Source organism: Oncorhynchus tshawytscha, linkage group LG07, assembly GCF_018296145.1.
Source record: "Oncorhynchus tshawytscha isolate Ot180627B linkage group LG07, Otsh_v2.0, whole genome shotgun sequence".
Taxonomy (NCBI): domain Eukaryota; kingdom Metazoa; phylum Chordata; class Actinopteri; order Salmoniformes; family Salmonidae; genus Oncorhynchus; species Oncorhynchus tshawytscha.
The window spans coordinates 9,590,833-9,608,983 of NC_056435.1; the positions used below are offsets into that span (position 1 = coordinate 9,590,833).

Here is an 18,151-nt window from a genome sequence, read left to right on the forward strand (position 1 = left end):
TTTCGACTCTGTCAATCACCACATCCTCATCGGCAGACTCGACAGCCTTGGTTTCTCAAATGATTGCCTCGCCTGGTTCACCAACTACTTCTCTGATAGAGTTCAGTGTGTCAAATCGGAGGGTCTGCTGTCCGGACCTCTGGCAGTCTCTATGGGGGTGCCACAGGGTTCAATTCTTGGACCGACTCTCTTCTCTGTATACATCAATGAGGTCGCTCTTGCTGCTGGTGAGTCTCTGATCCACCTCTACGCAGACGACACCATTCTGTATACTTCCGGCCCTTCTTTGGACACTGTGTTAACAACCCTCCAGGCAAGCTTCAATGCCATACAACTCTCCTTCCGTGGCCTCCAATTGCTCTTAAATACAAGTAAAACTAAATGCATGCTCTTCAACCGATCGCTACCTGCACCTACCCGCCTGTCCAACATCACTCCTCTGGACGGCGCTGACTTAGAATACGTGGACAACTACAAATACTTAGGTGTCTGGTTAGACTGTAAACTATCCTTCCAGACCCATATCAAACATCTCCAATCCAAAGTTAAATCTAGAATTGGCTTCCTATTTCGCAACAAAGCATCCTTCACTCATGCTGCCAAACATACCCTTGTAAAACTGACCATCCTACCAATCCTCGACTTTGGCGATGTCATTTACAAAATAGCCTCCAATACCCTACTCAACAAATTGGATGCAGTCTATCACAGTGCAATCCGTTTTGTCACCAAAGCCCCATATACTACCCACCATTGCGACCTGTACGCTCTCGTTGGCTGGCCCTCGCTTCATACTCGTCGCCAAACCCACTGGCTCCATGTCATCTACAAGACCCTGCTAGGTAAAGTCCCCCTTATCTCAGCTCGCTGGTCACCATAGCATCTCCCACCTGTAGCACACGCTCCAGCAGGTATATCTCTCTAGTCACCCCCAAAACCAATTCTTTCTTTGGCCGCCTCTCCTTCCTGTTCTCTGCTGCCAATGACTGGAACGAACTACAAAAATCTCTGAAACTGGAAACACTTATCTCCCTCACTAGCTTTAAGCACCAACTGTCAGAGCAGCTCACAGATTACTGCACCTTTACATAGCCCACCTATAATTTAGCCCAAACAACTACCTCTTTCCCAACTGTATTTTATTTATTTATTTATTTTGCTCCTTTGCACCCCATTATTTTTATTTCTACTTTGCACATTCTTCCATTGTAAAACTACCATTCCAGTGTTTTACTTGCTATATTGTATTTACTTTGCCACCATGGCCTTTTTGCCTTTACCTCCCTTCTCACCTCATTTGCTCACATTGTATATAGACTTGTTTATACTGTATTATTGACTGTATGTTTGTTTTACTCCATGTGTAACTCTGTGTCGTTGTATCTGTCGAACTGCTTTGCTTTATCTTGGCCAGGTCGCAATTGTAAATGAGAACTTGTTCTCAACTTGCCTACCTGGTTAAATAAAGGTAAAATAAAATAAATAAATAAAATAAGAGAGGAGAATACTCGTGAGGTGTTGGTCTGTCACATGTTATGAAACAGTATTGGTCGGTCACATGAATGAAACAAAACGGTAATGATTAATGAATTATGCTAAATCATGCAAATATAACTTGTCTGTGTATAGCCATATTTTATTTATTTATTTTTATTTCACCTTTATTTAAACCAGGTAGGCTAGTTGAGAACACGTTCTCATTTACAACCTGGCCAAGATAAAGCAAAGCAGTTCGACACATGCAACAACACAGAGTTACACATGGAATAAACAAACATACAGTCAATAATACAGTAGAAAAAGCCTATATACAGTGTGTGCAAATGAGGTAGGATAAGGGAGGTAAGGCAATAAATAGGCCATGGTGGTGAAGTAATTACAATATAGCAATTAAACACTGGAATGGTAGATATATAAGACAACTGTTGGGACTGCCCCGACAGAGTTTTCTGACAGACACGTGTACTATGGTGCATTGAGTTGGTTGGAACCTCTCCAGCGTGCAGACCAATAAACAATGATTCATTTAAGATTGACTTTCAGTGTCCCTGTGTAAGAATTTCCACAACAATGTGATTGACTGGGTTAAGACTGTGTTGGCCTGCTGATCTAAAGCCTAGGCATTGGTCCTGTGACTTGGATGGGTCTCTTCAAGGAGGTCAAAGGGGAGTGAAATGTAAAACAGGTGGTTTGGTGACCACACTCGCGTGATGAGTTACTTTTCTGAGACCTGAAAAGTTGCATTGTCTGGCAAACAGGAGACCTGGGTTAGAGCCCCATCAGTCAAACTAACACTTGTCTTCAGGTCTCAGGTATAGTTGCCCATTAAATGGGCTGCACAGATCCTTCTATCACGACTTCTTCCAAAGTCGGTCCCTCTCCTTGTTCGGGGGACATTCGGCGGTCGACGTCACCGGTCTTCTAGCCATCGCCGATCCACTTTTCATTTTCCATTTGTTTTGTCTTGTCTTCCCACACACCTGGTTTCAATTCCATCAATTACATGTTGTGTATTTAACCCTCTGTTCCCCCCATGCCCTTGTCCGGTATTATTTATTGTAAGTGCTTGTGCACGTTGTGTCTGGTGTGCGGGTTTTGTACCCATTTATTTATTGTTCTGGTTTCCGGTGGGTTTATATTATTAAACTGCGCCATTGGAAACACAGTTTTTGCTCTCCTGCGTCTGACTTCTCTGCCGCCAGTACGCAACCCTTACATCTTCTGCTTCTGTTTGCCACAGAATGTCATGTTGTGGGCCTGATGTCGAACCCAGTCAGTTATATATGGTGCCGTGATCTCTGAGTATGAGGTCAAAAAGTTGTGAAATGTGGCCGAGGTGGTTTGATGAACCACAATCTTTTATTAGTAACTTTGCTGGACACTTGAAGACTTGTGTTAGTTTCCTGAGCTCCTCCCCATGGGCTTTAGCTAAGTGTGCTAACACAGTCTTGTGACATGCAGGAGACCCGGTTCAAACCCAGTCAGTCACAAGAGCAAGATGAAATAGGGTGTGGAAAGGCTATCCTTAGAATGGCTATGACAGAGCTATTCAATTAAATTCTTATTGAGGCCAAATTACATTTTTGGGGGGACACTTCCTTCTTGCGCGGTCTGTGATAATCATAGAGGGTAACCGAAGGCATGTCCATGTTCCAGAGAAGCTTAGCTTCCATGAATTGGGCCATATTAACTTATACCCAAAACGGTTCAAATGTTAAAACCAAATTCATAGGAAGAAAGTCAATTCTACGTGCCACATTGGCTTCAAAAGCTGCCAGAAGCTTCTGTTTACAACGAAGAGTATTTAATTATATCTGTTACCTACCTTTCCTGGTTGGAAAAGTACCAGGATTTTGTCTCTGGTTTTGAATCTGAATTTAGAGAGTTACATTTGTGATATGAAACTGAATGCCTCTGAGAAGTTGAATATATGGATTTTTGTTTTCTTTATATTACCAGGTAAGTTGACTGATAACATTGGCAATTACAACAGTGACCTGGGGAATAGTTACAGGGGAGAGGAGGGGGGGATGAATGAACCAATTGCAAGCCGGGGATGATTAGGTGGCCATGATGGTATGAGGGCCAGATTGGACATTTGGCCAGGACATAGGTGTTAACACCCCTACTCATATGATAAGTGCCATGGAATCTTTATTGACCACATAGAGTCAGGACACCCGTTTAACGTCCCATCCGAGGAAAGAGTGCCTCTTACTGACCCGCCAACACCACTTTGATGAACTTGAAATTATTGTTTGTAAACTTGATACACAGGTAATGAATGCAATATAAACCATTTTGAAACGGACTATATGAATACTGAATTTGAATATTCAATTAAATGTGACCGACTGCATCGATTCGGTCTTATGTGGCAACATTTGAAATTGTGTTTTTTACTTTGGAGAAAAATAGAGCTAGACTCAGAGCTAGGAAATGGTATATGCTGCAGTTGAGGAACAATGGGAAAGTAATTCTGCTTTGAAAGTTGACCTTTAGCCCCACTTTTGAGAAAATACCCCTTGAATATTTTTGTTACACCTACTGGAGAGCTCTTCATTATCTACATCTATTCCAAATAATTTACAGCCTCTTAAGCCTTAGCTCCACCCATCTCTTTAAGGATTTACATGTGAGGCCAAGTGCTAAACAGAGTGAGTAAGGTAGTGTAGTAAACAAACAATGTGGTGAAAGTAGTAGCCCACAATAAGGAAAAACTCCAGGCAAAAATACACTTTATCTAGTCCTTGGCCTATATTCCAATCTAACGTTGAAATTGTCCAGATACAAATAGATGGCCTTAATCACCCCCAGACACACCTGGCTATCTTGATGAATCATGCAATTATCTGGCAAACTATTTTGTTTATACTTGTAGCTAACTAGCTAGCTAAACAATGAACCATAATCCCAACCCATAGCTACAGTACAAACGGTTTGTCATAGCTAGCCACCGTGCATGAAATGCTGGAGTATGAATCTGCAGGTAGCTAAAGCTAACCAAACAGGTTCAATGTCAGCTAACTGCCTAACATTAGTCTATAACGAGCCATGCAAATGGTTTTCTGAGATACAAATAACAATACTACACAGATCATACACGTAACATTAGCTAGCGAGCCAGCAAGCAAACATTCGCTAGCTAGCTAACAGTACTCTTTAACTTTCAATGAATATGACTTTACAGTAATATCTGAAAATGTAGTTAGACTTACCCGTCCGTATACATGGATGAACACTTCAAGGCAGCATGTCTTTTATGTTTGGTTTGTAGCTAGCTACAGCTTGTCTGGCCCATTGTTGTGTCAAGGCACCCCGGCAGAAAGTAGTCCATCTCAACTTTTTCCCCACTGATCTTTGTCAATAGCGCCTGCTAAATTCTGGGCAGCAATGTTGTTGAGAGCAGTAGCAACACTTTTGCAGTTCCCCATGGCAAACGTTATATCTTTCAAAAAAAAGATGCGGTAGCAAAGATTATCTACACATACTGAGAAGCTCACATTATAGGCAGAAGTGTGCTACATGGCAGACCAATCTGAACTCGTCTCTTGACATTATCTCAGCCAATCATGGCTAGCTGGAAGAGTCTTGTCTTTTGGCTAAACCAACTAGGCTCGTAATTTAACAATTTTATTCGTATTTACAGATGGCATACAAGTTTGTTATTAAGGCACACGAAAGTTCACATGTTCCAGAAGGCATTTCTGCCCCAAAAAAATGAAATACGTGAGACATACGCCTAGCTTCGTGAAACAGGACACACATTTTTATTTCATTTTAAAACGAATTGCAATATTCATTCAAGCTTAATTTATGAATTCAATTATTACATTTGTGCATTACAAATTAAAAAGTCTTACATTCAAATGCAATATCTTAATACAAATTCAAAATTATGGAATTCTAATTCAATATCCTAATACAAAAACTAAATTGTGAAATTCTAATGTAATATCCTAATATGAAATCGACATTATGGAATTCAAATACAATGTTTGTTGCCACTGAAATAGCTCCATATCTCTTTCTCTTTCTCTCTGCACAACTGATTTAAAAACTATTGACAAGTACTGAGAAGGTGAAAAGAGGACAATATGTTTCTCAAAGTAAAAATCATGAAAAAAAGTAAAAGGGGAATTTTCTCTAGGCCATTATCATTACCTTGGCAGCCAGTCAGGTCTTCACCACACACAGATGAGAGTTCCTCTCCACTTAACTGTTCAGCATATATATTGGCTTAGAAGATTTCATATTCATCTATTAGGGTCCTGCCACCTAGGGAGGGAATGCAATCAACTGACTTCGATGCAAGAGGTATTTACCTGCATCTAAATTCATCGTTGGAAGAAAAACACCACACACAGCAATAATGTGAAGGGAGGGTGTAGTAGTAGCAATGGCTGTGTACTAGCGAGCTATAAGCTGGTTACAGTGGACGTTATGCCTTTATAGGCCCTTCCCCAATGGTAGGGAGTCAGACTCCTCCCTCATTCCTGCCCACTCTTTATTTGGTTTGCTACCTTGTCACCACGGCGATCGATACCACTCGGTAATGGCTGCTTGGAGAGCCGAGGGACTTGAATGACAGACGGTGGTGGGACCGAGCTGAGCATGTCCCAGGCTGAGCTGCCTGACTCTGAGCTGAGTGATGGAACGCTGTAGCCTGGCTTAATTAACTTCCAGTCGAGTCTGGAGTATTCATGCTCAGTGAACCCCACCCCATTACCCCTAGCATAAACAACATGCCAATTAAGAAGAAGAGCTGTTGCGCATCCACAATGACACCCTACTCTTTTTATAGGGCCATAGGGCTCTTGTCAAAAGTAGTGCACTGTAAAGGGAATAGGGTCCAATTTGGGACGGAGCCCTGGTCTACTCTACAGACACACTCTATGCATGGTCCTGTGTTTTCACTGGTTGTCTTAAGATAGATATTTTGACATGCAGTTTGAGACAGAACCAGACTAGACAGATCATGTAGCTAATGAAGACAACATATTAAATGATCTTGGCACTTTGGCAAAGTTTTTTTTTCTGCCTCATAATGACAACCATTTTCTTCGCCCCCAACCTCTTGCATTGGGGCCTTATACACTGTAAGTCTACAAATGTCAAAGACAATCTACTTCGCCCCAGGAACTGCAAAGAAAATGGATTGAATTGCAAAAAAATTGTAGATTTTCCTTCTGTCAAGTTAGTTTGAAGAGAGATCAATACATTGACCCATGGGAAGGAAAGAGGGACATCATTGTAAAGCAATTTTACACCATACAGGATGCAAAACCTTGTATGCAAATACCACTAGAGACCCTGCAAACCCAATGTAGCTACACACTTGGCTATTCAGCTCATACGTGGGTCTGTTTTTTCTTTCCCCTTACTGAGCAGAGTGGCAATTTATCAAGTCTGCAAGTCATTGGATTTGGATCGGCTAAACTATTTACAAATTCCGATATAACATTTTAAAAGTGTTGGTTGTTAAATTGCCAGCGTTGATAAACTCTAAATTGATAACTTCATGAGGTTCATGAGGAGTGATTCTGCACAAAGTGAATAGGAGTAGAGGACGGAATTGCAACAAGACACAGTATATCCATTTATATGGAAACGCATGTCTTCATTGTGTTAGACAGCAAATGAAGAAGGGGTCTTATTCAATAGCACGTGTTCCAAATCCTGCACATCATCCAACATTTCTTACACAGACTGGCAAACTCACATTAAAAAAAATGTCCATGAAGCTTTTCTTTAGAAAATACTGTGATATTTTATTAAAAATGCTGCAGAAAATCTTTATACAGGTGTCCAGCCAGAAATATCATCTATCACTTAAGGCAAAACTGCAAACAATATCAGACAAACTAAAATCATTTCAAATCCTACATCAAAACCCTTGGTATCTTGACAGTTAATGGACCAATGGTAAGGATATATTTTTTTCATTGAATTTACAAATGTAGCATTATTATAAACCTTTTTATATGGACTTGCTTTAGTTTTTTTCCGGTAATAGGATGCAGAACGGAAATAATTTGGGTTAATGTTGACTTCATATTGTACTTATAATTGTTATTATTAATAATATCATGTATCATTATTATTATTTACATTCATTCACTTGTGTTGTAGTAACCCAACATATCAAAAGCCTGGCACAATACTTTACATATTGCTAGCATATGACAATTTGAAATATCTAACATATACTTCTTTACAAACATATCCAACTAATATTGATACCAAAATCCACTGCCTTTTTTTTCTAAGTAATACATTTCTGGTCACATTTGAAGCTCAAGCAGTGGTGAGATTGCTGCTAGATATAAATGTTTAAAAAAAAGCCTACAAAGAAAACGATTAAAAGCAGAAGAAGATGAATCGGGTGACAAAAAAAAATGGACTCAAGCTATCGAACCTCATTTTGAGACAGAATCAGAATGCTGTCGGAAAATGGAGATTATAAAGCAGTTCCCGGACTAGCGTTGTGTCAGAAATGGATCCAAAGGACACACGGGACAATATAATGGTTGTCTAGACGATGCACAGTATTCTCCCAAAATGGATAGTGTTTTTTTTTAATCTGCTGCTGTGAAAACAGATTTTAATAGAACAACAAAAAATGAATAATGGCTGATACTGTTTATTTACACTCACCTCAACAGAAAGAACACGCTTGGAAAAGCCATAGTTAAACTCAAACAACAATAGAAGTTCTTTAAAGTTCTCTTTTTTTGTTTATTTTCACTCACAACTATATACTGTTTTTTAGTTTTTTTTTTTACAAAGTTTTCATAAATACATTTCAGGCTGGGGGTAGTTTCAAATTCAGTGCCCATGACTAGTCTGTCATACTTTACCAATGCAGTAGAGTGGTATTTCACTGTACAATTGTGTGTTATTGTCCTCTGATGTACTTAAATGGCACAAAAAGATATTTGAGTAATCCTTGTCATCACTGTAACCCTTTGTGTTTTGTATTGTTTTTTTCAAGCATTCTAAAGCCGATTATTCCACTTGTCGTCGGTTGTTGATCTTTTGGTAAAAACTCTCTTCGATTCATTCGAGAAGCTTCACTCTGAAAACGGCGTTACTATGGTAACATTCACTTTTCAAACGCGTCATTAGAAGTTCCTATTTGACTTTGATATATACTGTTCAAGAAGGCATGGTAGCAAAATAACATCTCGTCCACTGAGATGAGTTCTGTGTGAAACACAGTCAGTCACTCTGCTCTCGTTCCTCCGTATTTGTCCAACACAGGCCAGGCAACATGGACGTTTGACTTCTCCACATTGAGCTATACCCTGGTGGTGGAGTGTCCATGGGGCAGGTTGGTACTGTTCTGACTGCCGCCAAACGTGTTGAAGTTGTGAAGCGGCTGCATGGCGGCCAGTGAGTTGGGGATCATGGTTATGGTGCTGGGCGTCATGAGAGGGATGTCGTCTGGCGACCTACGCAGCGTGAGGGTGTAGTCGGGTGGGCAGGTGAGGCGCAGCGCGTCATGGGCCTGGAGCGACTCACACTCGTGGTGGTGCTCGTGATCCGTCTGCTGCTGCTGCTTCATCTGCAGGGACATCAGCTCCTCGCTCTGCAGGTGGGCGATGTCATTGGCGCAGACCGCCGCGTTGGCCGGCCCGGCGGAGATACGCTGCGGGCTTGGCCCGCGCCGGTTTGACTCGTGCCGCCGCTTGTCCTTCTTGTAGTAGAGCGCGGCGAACGCCAGGATGTTGAGGAAGAGCAGCGAGGCTCCCACGGCGATGGTGACGCTCAGCTCCGTGGAATAGTCCCGTTTAGTCTCGATAACCACGGCTGATTCGTCGGTGAGGTCCTCACCTTTCCGCTGGTCGGTGGTCTGCTTGGTGTTAGCGGAGGGAACCCCAGGGTGGCGGGTGGTAGAAGGCCGATTCCCCGGGAAACGCTTGGTGTAAGGAAACGGGGTGGTGTCCTGCGGCGGTATCTTGGTCGTTGTGGATACATATTGGAACAACTCATTTATGTTGTGGAGGTGTGGAACTAGTTCCAGCCAGAAGGCTACCTTAGTGGCCCGGTAGTGGTCCCTGACCCTGGGTTTCAGGCCGATGTGCAGGTAGAGCTGGTCCTTGGGGTTGTACTTCGACCAGGCAACCTCTTCAAAGCGGTTGGGTTTTGTATGGATGAACTTGGTGTCCTGAGGAACGGGCTGGTTTGGATCTCTGAAATAGAGAAGATTAAAAAAAGCATTTGTAATTATGAAATCATTATTTCAATTGTCCTTTCCAGGACAGTATTCTACAAGATGTTTAAAAAAGAGAGAAAAAAGAGAGAAAAAAGGGAAGCATTCTGAATAATGGCCACCTAAGCACTATTTTATCTCCAGGCTTGTGAGTCAATGCTCGTGAAATTGAAAATTATTGACCCAAATATTAAAATATACTAGAAAGAAATGTTATGTTATATTCCTCCCAAGTGAATCAATGCGGTCATTATTACCTCTGTAATATTTTTTTGAGTTTTTCTTTAAGCCCAGTAAAGGGAATCTTCAGATAAAATCACAAATGGCCACTAAAACTACGCAGTAGATTCACTTTAGTGCCGAGTCATACTACTGTACAGTTACAAGACTCAAATAATTGATTCATACAAAGCATATCCTGTGCCCCCATTTTGAACATTCATAACAAACACCTCCTGTTTATTCATAGAAAAAAATCTGCAATAGTATGAAATGTCCCAATGTCCTAGATCATGTTAACATTTTACTGTAGTGTAGCCATTTTATTCTCCCATTGACATTTTGAAGTAGACATTATAGTGGACTACCTCAGAGTTGGAATCGAGCAATTCTCCTGTGACATTGTGACTGTGATTTCATTAACTTTCAAAGGGAGACCGAGGCAAGGAGCACAGTCGAGACGACAACCTTGGAGCCTGACACTGTTGAGTGAGTGGAAGGGCAAGAGGAATGGAATGGGAAGGGGGAATGTCCAGCTGAATGCTGAACAGAAATGCAGGCCTCATCTTGAGTCATACACTGCACTCAGGCACCAGGGGACAGTCAGTACCCATCAGACCATTCAAGATGACCTCCGAAGCAGACATGGGTTCAAATACTATTTGACATCATTTCAAATACTTTAGCTGGGTTTGATTTAGCTTGCTTGACCCAATGAAACCGGTTGAACAGGCGGAAAACAGCTAACCCCGGACCACCTGGCACTCCAGGCAGACTAGCTCAAATATATTTGATCGACGTCTAAATAGCTATGTACCCAGAGGTCTGCTCTGCTTCCGAAACGAACTCTTCGAGTACAGAGAGCCTGTGAGACTGGGAGAAGGTGGCCTTTATCACAGCGCCATCCGTCCATCAGCCGGCCTACTAGATAACAGTGGTCTCAGGGGATCAGGATACATTTAACTGGCTAATCCGGCGTGACAGTATCTCCGGCTGATGGAGCACTGTTTAATCCTGTCATTACCGATCACAGCAGGATCTAAAGTATGTCACTAACTTGTCAATGGAAGCACGGGCAGAGAGAGAGAGAGAGAAACATTGAAAATATGTCTGCGCATCCCTGGAGAGTAGGATTCAATTAGATCTGATGCAATATGCTATTATTCAATACAAAGCTAATCTTGTGTCGTTTTGCTATGTCATTCTATTTGAGAGAACTTGTATATTTGGTTGCATCACTCTTTGAACGTCATGGGCCACATCCACTATTATACAATTGCAAAGATGTTACCAAAACGGGTATATTGCTCACGGTACTTTGTGTCAAACCCTAGTGCCATGCTGACTATTTATTAAACACTACAGTCTTTTGTTAGTAACATCTTCTCATTTGACATGTTTTAACACTGTCAAAATGTCACCTCTGGGTAAATTAAGATAATCTCCCTGAAATGGATTCAGTCACTGTCTAGTAATAGTTACATACTGTACATAGTGTATGTCCATATGCTCCAGTTAGCATGTGGATCCCGGTACAATATCACTTAAAGGCCCGTAGCCCTGATAAAATCATATGGAAGTGTCTGCTGTAACAATATGCCATTTTCTTCCGACACAAAAGACTTGGAATAAAGACAACGCTCCAGCCATCCTGTGCCCATCGGGCTGATACATACTTAGCAAGCTATTCACGTGTCTCTCAGAAGGTCCATGAAACATGTGCTTCCACCATGCTGTCAATCTGTCTTGTGTGATAACAGAAGTACATTCAGATGGAGGGCTAGTCCACACGTCCTAAGAGACTTCGTCGTCGCAGGTTTATGGAAATAGCAACGTCACGGATATAAATAAACCGCATGTCGGTCTACCCAGATTCAGCTTTCTCACCAGAGGGAGGTGGCTTGCACATAATACTGCCATGTATCTACTCAGATACTCACAAATGTATCCAATCCTATCTCCATCTGCTTGACACAAAGCCTCTCTTTGCAGATGTAACAACAAAAAAATCTCATTTTCCAGTCTGCCATGTGTTCACAGCTGTCTTAATTTTTTGTTTTGGCTATAGCCTGTATGTGCAGTGCATACTAAGAAATGGCATGAAGGCACGCAACCATGCACGCATGGATACACACACGCCTCGCTCACTGTTCAGGCCTCTATCCACTACGAATAAGAAGAAGGCTTACCTGTGTATTGTGCTTTTCTATTTTGCATTTCACTCACTTTCAAAGCACTGAGATGCGTAGTTAATGATATGCCTCTCCTCCCTCCGAATCCCCTGTCTATTGTTGGGAGCCCTTTTTTCTGAAAAACCCTCTATCTAGCGAGGAAATTGAGGATCGCAACGGGAGTGTTTGCCTGCAGTTGGAGAGACTTGTGAAAAACGGGCACTCTCGAAGCGATGAATTTGCTTTTGGGTTCCTGCTTTGTTTGAAGCAGCACTACGGGAAAGCAAAAAGCACTCAGAGTAAAAGAGCCTCCCCATGTCAATAACGTTGCCAATCTATCCCCTGCTGAACTGGCATCAGTTGGACGCTAGCCAAGCCGGAGAGCTGGGGTAGGGCATTCTACAGCCTATGAAGCTTTTCAAGAAGGTATTTATTCACCTAAAAATTAATTTTCAGTGTGACTGGGTCGCAAACATCCTGCTACCTGGCTAATCCCAGGGTTCAGGAAACAAAGACGTGATCCAAATATCAAGTGATATTTGCAAACTGCAAAGCCTTAATGAAAACCAAAGCCTCTATAAGACTAGAAACACTGATTTGTTCAGTTTAGGCGAAGCTATGCTCCCATAACTTGCTACGTGTCTTCTCGATCCATGACGGATATTTATCCACTTGAAACAATCAATCTGACAGACAGTAGTATAAACAGAATTGGACAACCTACCCTGTCTTGGCGAAGTTAGTCCAGTAAGTCATAACAACGGCGCTGAGCATGACGTCGTTCTTGGAAAAGTTGCAGTTGAACAGGTCCGTGGGTCCGATCATTGGGATCCCGAACACATAGGGAACCTCGTCCCCATGTGCCGAGTCAGCCCAGCTAGGCTTCATGTCGCTCTGGCAGTGGTGGTAGAAGGCGTAAAAATACGTCGGCGAACCATACTGGGCATGGAGGTCTGCTGTGGCTACGGCCGGCGCCACCCACTGGTGGTCGGTGAAGAGTGCGACTAACGTCTTCCTCCTTGTCTCGGGGTTCTCCTTGTCGGCCCAGTCAGTGTACATGAACTTAATGGTCTCCCTTAGCGTGTCCTTGCCCTCCGGGTAGCCGTAGAGGTGATCCACAAAGTCCGACACGGCAAAGTCGAAGTCGTTGGCCGAGACGCCATCCTCGCTGTCCACGCTGCCCTCCACAAACTTGAACCCTTCACCTTGGTTGACCCCCAGCATAATGTCGTAGTTGAGGAACTCGCCCTGCTCCATGAGGATCTGGGGGTCGTCCGGGATGACATCGCCGTCGATGACGGGGCCGAAGGCGATGTGGTACTTTGCGGGTAAGATGTTCTGTTCGATCAGCTCCTTGTAGTTCTTGCTCTGGAGACACTCCACCAGGTCGATGGTGTCCAGCATGTTGCAGCCCACCTTCTCAGCCAGCATCCGTGTGTACTTGGCAGGCTGGTAGTTAACCGCCCAGCTGGACAGAGCTGTCCCACTTTGGATGATGGCTTTCTGGAAGAGATCTGAAAGGGTGAAAACTGATGTTAGACACAAGTCTAAGTCTAATCTCACACATGGTGTTTAGTGTTTTTCACAAATGTAAAACATTTCTTGCAATAAAACTGCTTAAAGAATACACACACCTGGAACAGCCACATTGGTATTAACTCAGTATAGAAATAATTGGTATTTTCTGGTATTATTTAAATAATTCTGATGTAACATCTTCGGTGAGTTACAGTATACGGCATATTATCCTATACTGACACAATATGCAGCATAAGGATGATTAAGGAGATGGACAGGGACACCACATCTCGTCAACGCTGGTCATAATAAATGAATCAGACTGAAAATAAAATACAGATTTGTTTATTCTGCAATGAGGCTTCAGGACACTTATTCATCCTGAATGATGTTTTTGGTCTGTCTACCACTGCCACTCTGCAAATAGGCCACAGCGCACGAGGAATACTTCTTGTATGTTACATCTCTTCCAGTATTTTCTTAGTTCTATTTATATCCTTGTGATGGTGACTCAAAAAGGACGACTTGAAAAGTACGTTTCCGAGCCACAGAAGACGTCTCCCGCTAGGCCTAGTTAGCAACAGAGGTTTATTTAGCTTTTCCCCCCCCATTTCCCCTGGATGAAGAATATCAGTTAAAGCCTGACTCACCAGAAGGGAATTTAAATATGTTGCATATGCCTCCTGTGTTGACCTCAGTCTGCTTGCTGAGGCGTGCCCGTGGAGCCGTGAAATAGAAACATATCATGTCCTACAAAGGGAGCAGCGACGAGGGGCTACGGCTTCCATGCCACCTGGGTCTGGCTAAAGGTGGTGATGCAAGAACATAGCTGCCTGACTAACAACAGCCCTAGCAAATCCCGATTCCATCACCACACCAATCCAAATGATAGGATACTGGGCTAACCTCGGTAACCCAGAACCAAATCTCGTGAGAGGGATTTTATTCCGGGGGGTATTGGTAAAATGTTTGTTCCTAGTGTGAGTGATGGGACCACGGTGGCAGATGTTAAGGAAATGATCCACTCAAAAATTATCTTTCATATTTGTTTCATTAGTCCACTGATGATACAGTCCCAAAATGTTTTGCATGTCAGCGATCAAGTCTTCAAGATATCCGTATGGGAGTTGTAGCGATAAAACAAGATAGTAATTACTAACAATTGGATACCACGAAATTGGTGAGAAAAGGGGGTAAAATTAAACAAATAAAAAATAAAAGAGATTATGTTGTGGGGGTGCTTTGCTGCAGGAGGGACTGGTGCACTTCCCAAAATAGATGGCATCATGAGGCAGGAACATTATGTGGATCTATTGAAGCAACATCTCAAGACATCAGTCAGGAAGTTACAGCTTGGTCGCAAATGGGTCTTCCAAATGGACAATGACCCCAAGCATACTTCCAAAGTTGTGGCAAAATGGCTTAAGGACAACAATGTCAAGGTATTGGAGTGGCCATGACAAAGCCCTGACCTCAAACCTTATAGAAAATGTGTTGCCAGAACTGAAAAAGTGTGTGCGAGCAAGGAGGCCAACACACCTGACTCAGTTACACCAGCTCTTAGTATTTGGTAGCATTGCCTTTAAATTGTTTAACTTGGGTCAAAATTCACCCAAATTATTGTGGAAGGCTTCCCGAAAGTTTGACCCAAGTTAAACAATTTAAAGGCAATGCTACCAAATACTAATTGAGTGTATGTAAACTTCTGACCCACTGGGAATGTGATGAAAGAAATTGAAGCTGAAATAAATAATTCTCTCTACTATTACGCTGACATTTCACATTCTTAAAATTAAGTGGTGATCCTAACTGACCTACGACAGGGACTTTTTTACTAGGATTAAATTTCAGGAATTGTGAAAAACTGAGTTTAAATGTATTTGGCTAAGGTGTATGTAAATGTCCGACTTCAACTGTACATACAGTGCCAGTCAAGGGTTTTTCTTTATTTTTTACTATTTTCTACATTGTAGACATCACATCTATGGAATAACACATATGGAATCATGTAGTAACCCAAAAAGTGTTAAACAAATCAAAATATATTTTATATTTGAGATTCTTCAAAGTAGCCACCCTTTGCCTTGATGACAGCTTCGCACGCTCTTGGCATTCAATTTTTGAATTGGGACTTCTGACAGAATGACGATGAAAGAAGAATTCATCGTGGTATGTTCTTTTATTGGACATAATCCAGAACTAGATGTTTTCCCCTGAGGCTACTCCTGCTGTTGTCACTCAGTAGCAACAGCGGACATGGGGAGAAATTAAAGTCCATGGACGAGTGCAAGACATGTCCATTTCCTGCCATAACTGATATTGATTCATATTGACGGAAATAAAGTCTGAAGTTGCGTGATGTGCCAGTTGAGATCTAGCTGGGATTTTGCCCTATGGAGACTGATTAGGTAATGCTGTTTTCACAGTCACTTACTCAAACAGCTCCTGGTGAGATTCAGCTGCAGAGAAAGAGAGCGAGAAAGAGCACGAGTGAGAAAGTACAGCTAGCTATTCAATTGTCTATCTCTGCGGGCGTCCCAAATGACATCCTATTCCCTATATACTGCACTACTTCTGACCAGAGAAATGCAGTGCACTACAAGGAATATGGTACCATTTGGGACGCAACCTTTGTTTGCCTCCACTACAATGAGAGGTGCACTGGGCTGTAGGAGAACAACAATGACACTTAATGACACATTTCTAAGGAAACTACTTTCGAATTATATATTTTTTTAAACAACGAGATATAAATGTACTATAATGTTACGGGGGTGAGCCATTCTAATGTTCTTGATACCCAGCTACCACTTTTCTCTGGCTGGTCACACAAATATCTATTGACTGAGGCAGGCAATATTTGACACTTGAGTGAACCTGTGAACACACTCCAGTTGTTATCCCTGCCATGTGGCGATGAAATGTGACGCTCCATGTTCAGGTGTATTCTGACTGCTTAAAATAAATCGTAGGGGCTGCGTCTCCAAATTGAACCGTATTCCCTATGTAAATGCGGTATGTTTGATCAGGCGCCATAGGACTCCGGTCAAACGTAGTGCACTGTGCAGAGAATAGGGTGCCATTTTGGGACACGGCCGTACCCTCCCAGCGAGAGAGGTAATTCCTGTTTGAAACAAAAATCCCTCTGAAGATCTCTATCAAATAAAGCAATACATATGATAAAAGGTATTTATTTCATTACTACGTTCCAAAATGATAGCTGAAGTTCATATGACCATATGAATTGAATTAATAATAATTCGTTGCAGTGTATAAATCTCACAGTGGACACCGAGAATGATTCATTTTATGATTCATTAAACATTCAAAAGGAATTGTATTCACTGACTTTGGCTGAAAAAAAATATAGCACAATCTCAATGATCTCCGAGGAGGTAAGGGAACATTTTTGGGGACTAAAAATACCCTCTACATACCTTCTGAGTAGTGAGAGAGCGTGAGCAAGCTAACACACGATGCCCCTGCACCAGAGCCGAAGATTGTCACTCTCTTTGGATCTCCTTTGAAGGCCTGAATGTTCTCTTTGATCCACCTCAGGGCTTGGATCTGGTCCAGCAGTCCATAGTTCCCCTTGGCTGCCTGGTCCCCTGTGCTTAGGAAGCCTGTGAGAGCAACAAGAGACGGGAACAAACTCATTGATCACCTCCTTCTTGATCTCCCTCTAAAAAAACACGCTTGTCATTGAAACAGAGGGGAGACAGATGGGAGAAATTCATATTGGACAATATTCTGTACCTGGTGGTGATTTAGAGATGTCTCATAAAGTTAACTACATAAATAAATAAAGCATAACGTGTCAAATACAAGGACATTTAAACGAATACATTATTGCGCCTGCAAACACTTTTCAATGTTGACATTGTTGTCTTTGGGATCAAGGGACAGGGAAACACTGTACAGTTACCGTCACACACACACACACCTAAAGAACAGTACTTACATCCCTAGGAGGCGTCTCAAAACATACAGCAGTAGCCCGTCTTACACTATATTGATCGCCACCACGGGCGGAGGTAAATGTGACGGGAATACATTGACGTAAGTTCCAACGATCAGTGAAATAATGGATGACCTCATCCAGGTATGAATGGCCTGTACAACACAGCACAACGGGAACAGGAACCCTCCTTATGGAACCCATTGGTACCGTTCTATTCATAAGAACGGAAGCACGCGGCGAGTCAGCGACACCTGCGTGCCTCCAGTCTTATTATCCAGTCAAATAGCTAAAACTCTTCAGTAAGTCACAGTGGTTCCTAATGACCTGGGAATCATCCCTTGCTGTTAAGATCGAGAGAATCATGTAGGATAATGTAGGGTTGTACTCCCTCAGTCATTCAACCTGAGATGGCTGGAGTGCTCCTGACCGGACCACCATTATACTGAGAAGACAGAGCGGAGGGGACGGAGAGAGGCGAAGCTGCTTTTCAAGGTCAATATTTACTTGGTTTGGCTTCAACTATACAGTGGAATGTGCAGATAGAGAGACAGACAGAGAGAGAAGGCA

The 18,151-nt window shown here is 42.4% G+C and overlaps 1 protein-coding gene across 2 annotated transcripts in view; it reads right to left on the bottom strand.

Annotated features, from left to right (window-relative positions):
• Positions 1 to 5,363: 5,363 nt before the first annotated feature.
• LOC112253882 (neuroligin-4, X-linked) overlaps positions 5,364 to 18,151 on the bottom strand; it is a 79,326-nt gene continuing 66,538 nt past the window's right edge. For both annotated transcript variants that reach the window (XM_024425945.2, XM_024425944.2), the window contains 3 exons: positions 17,061 to 17,246; positions 12,830 to 13,619; positions 5,364 to 9,695 (listed from right to left, as the gene is read on the bottom strand). In XM_024425945.2, coding sequence (XP_024281713.1) covers positions 8,801 to 9,695; positions 12,830 to 13,619; positions 17,061 to 17,246 — 1,871 coding nt within the window. In that variant the 3' untranslated portion in view covers positions 5,364 to 8,800. The remainder of the gene's footprint in view (positions 9,696 to 12,829; positions 13,620 to 17,060; positions 17,247 to 18,151) is intronic.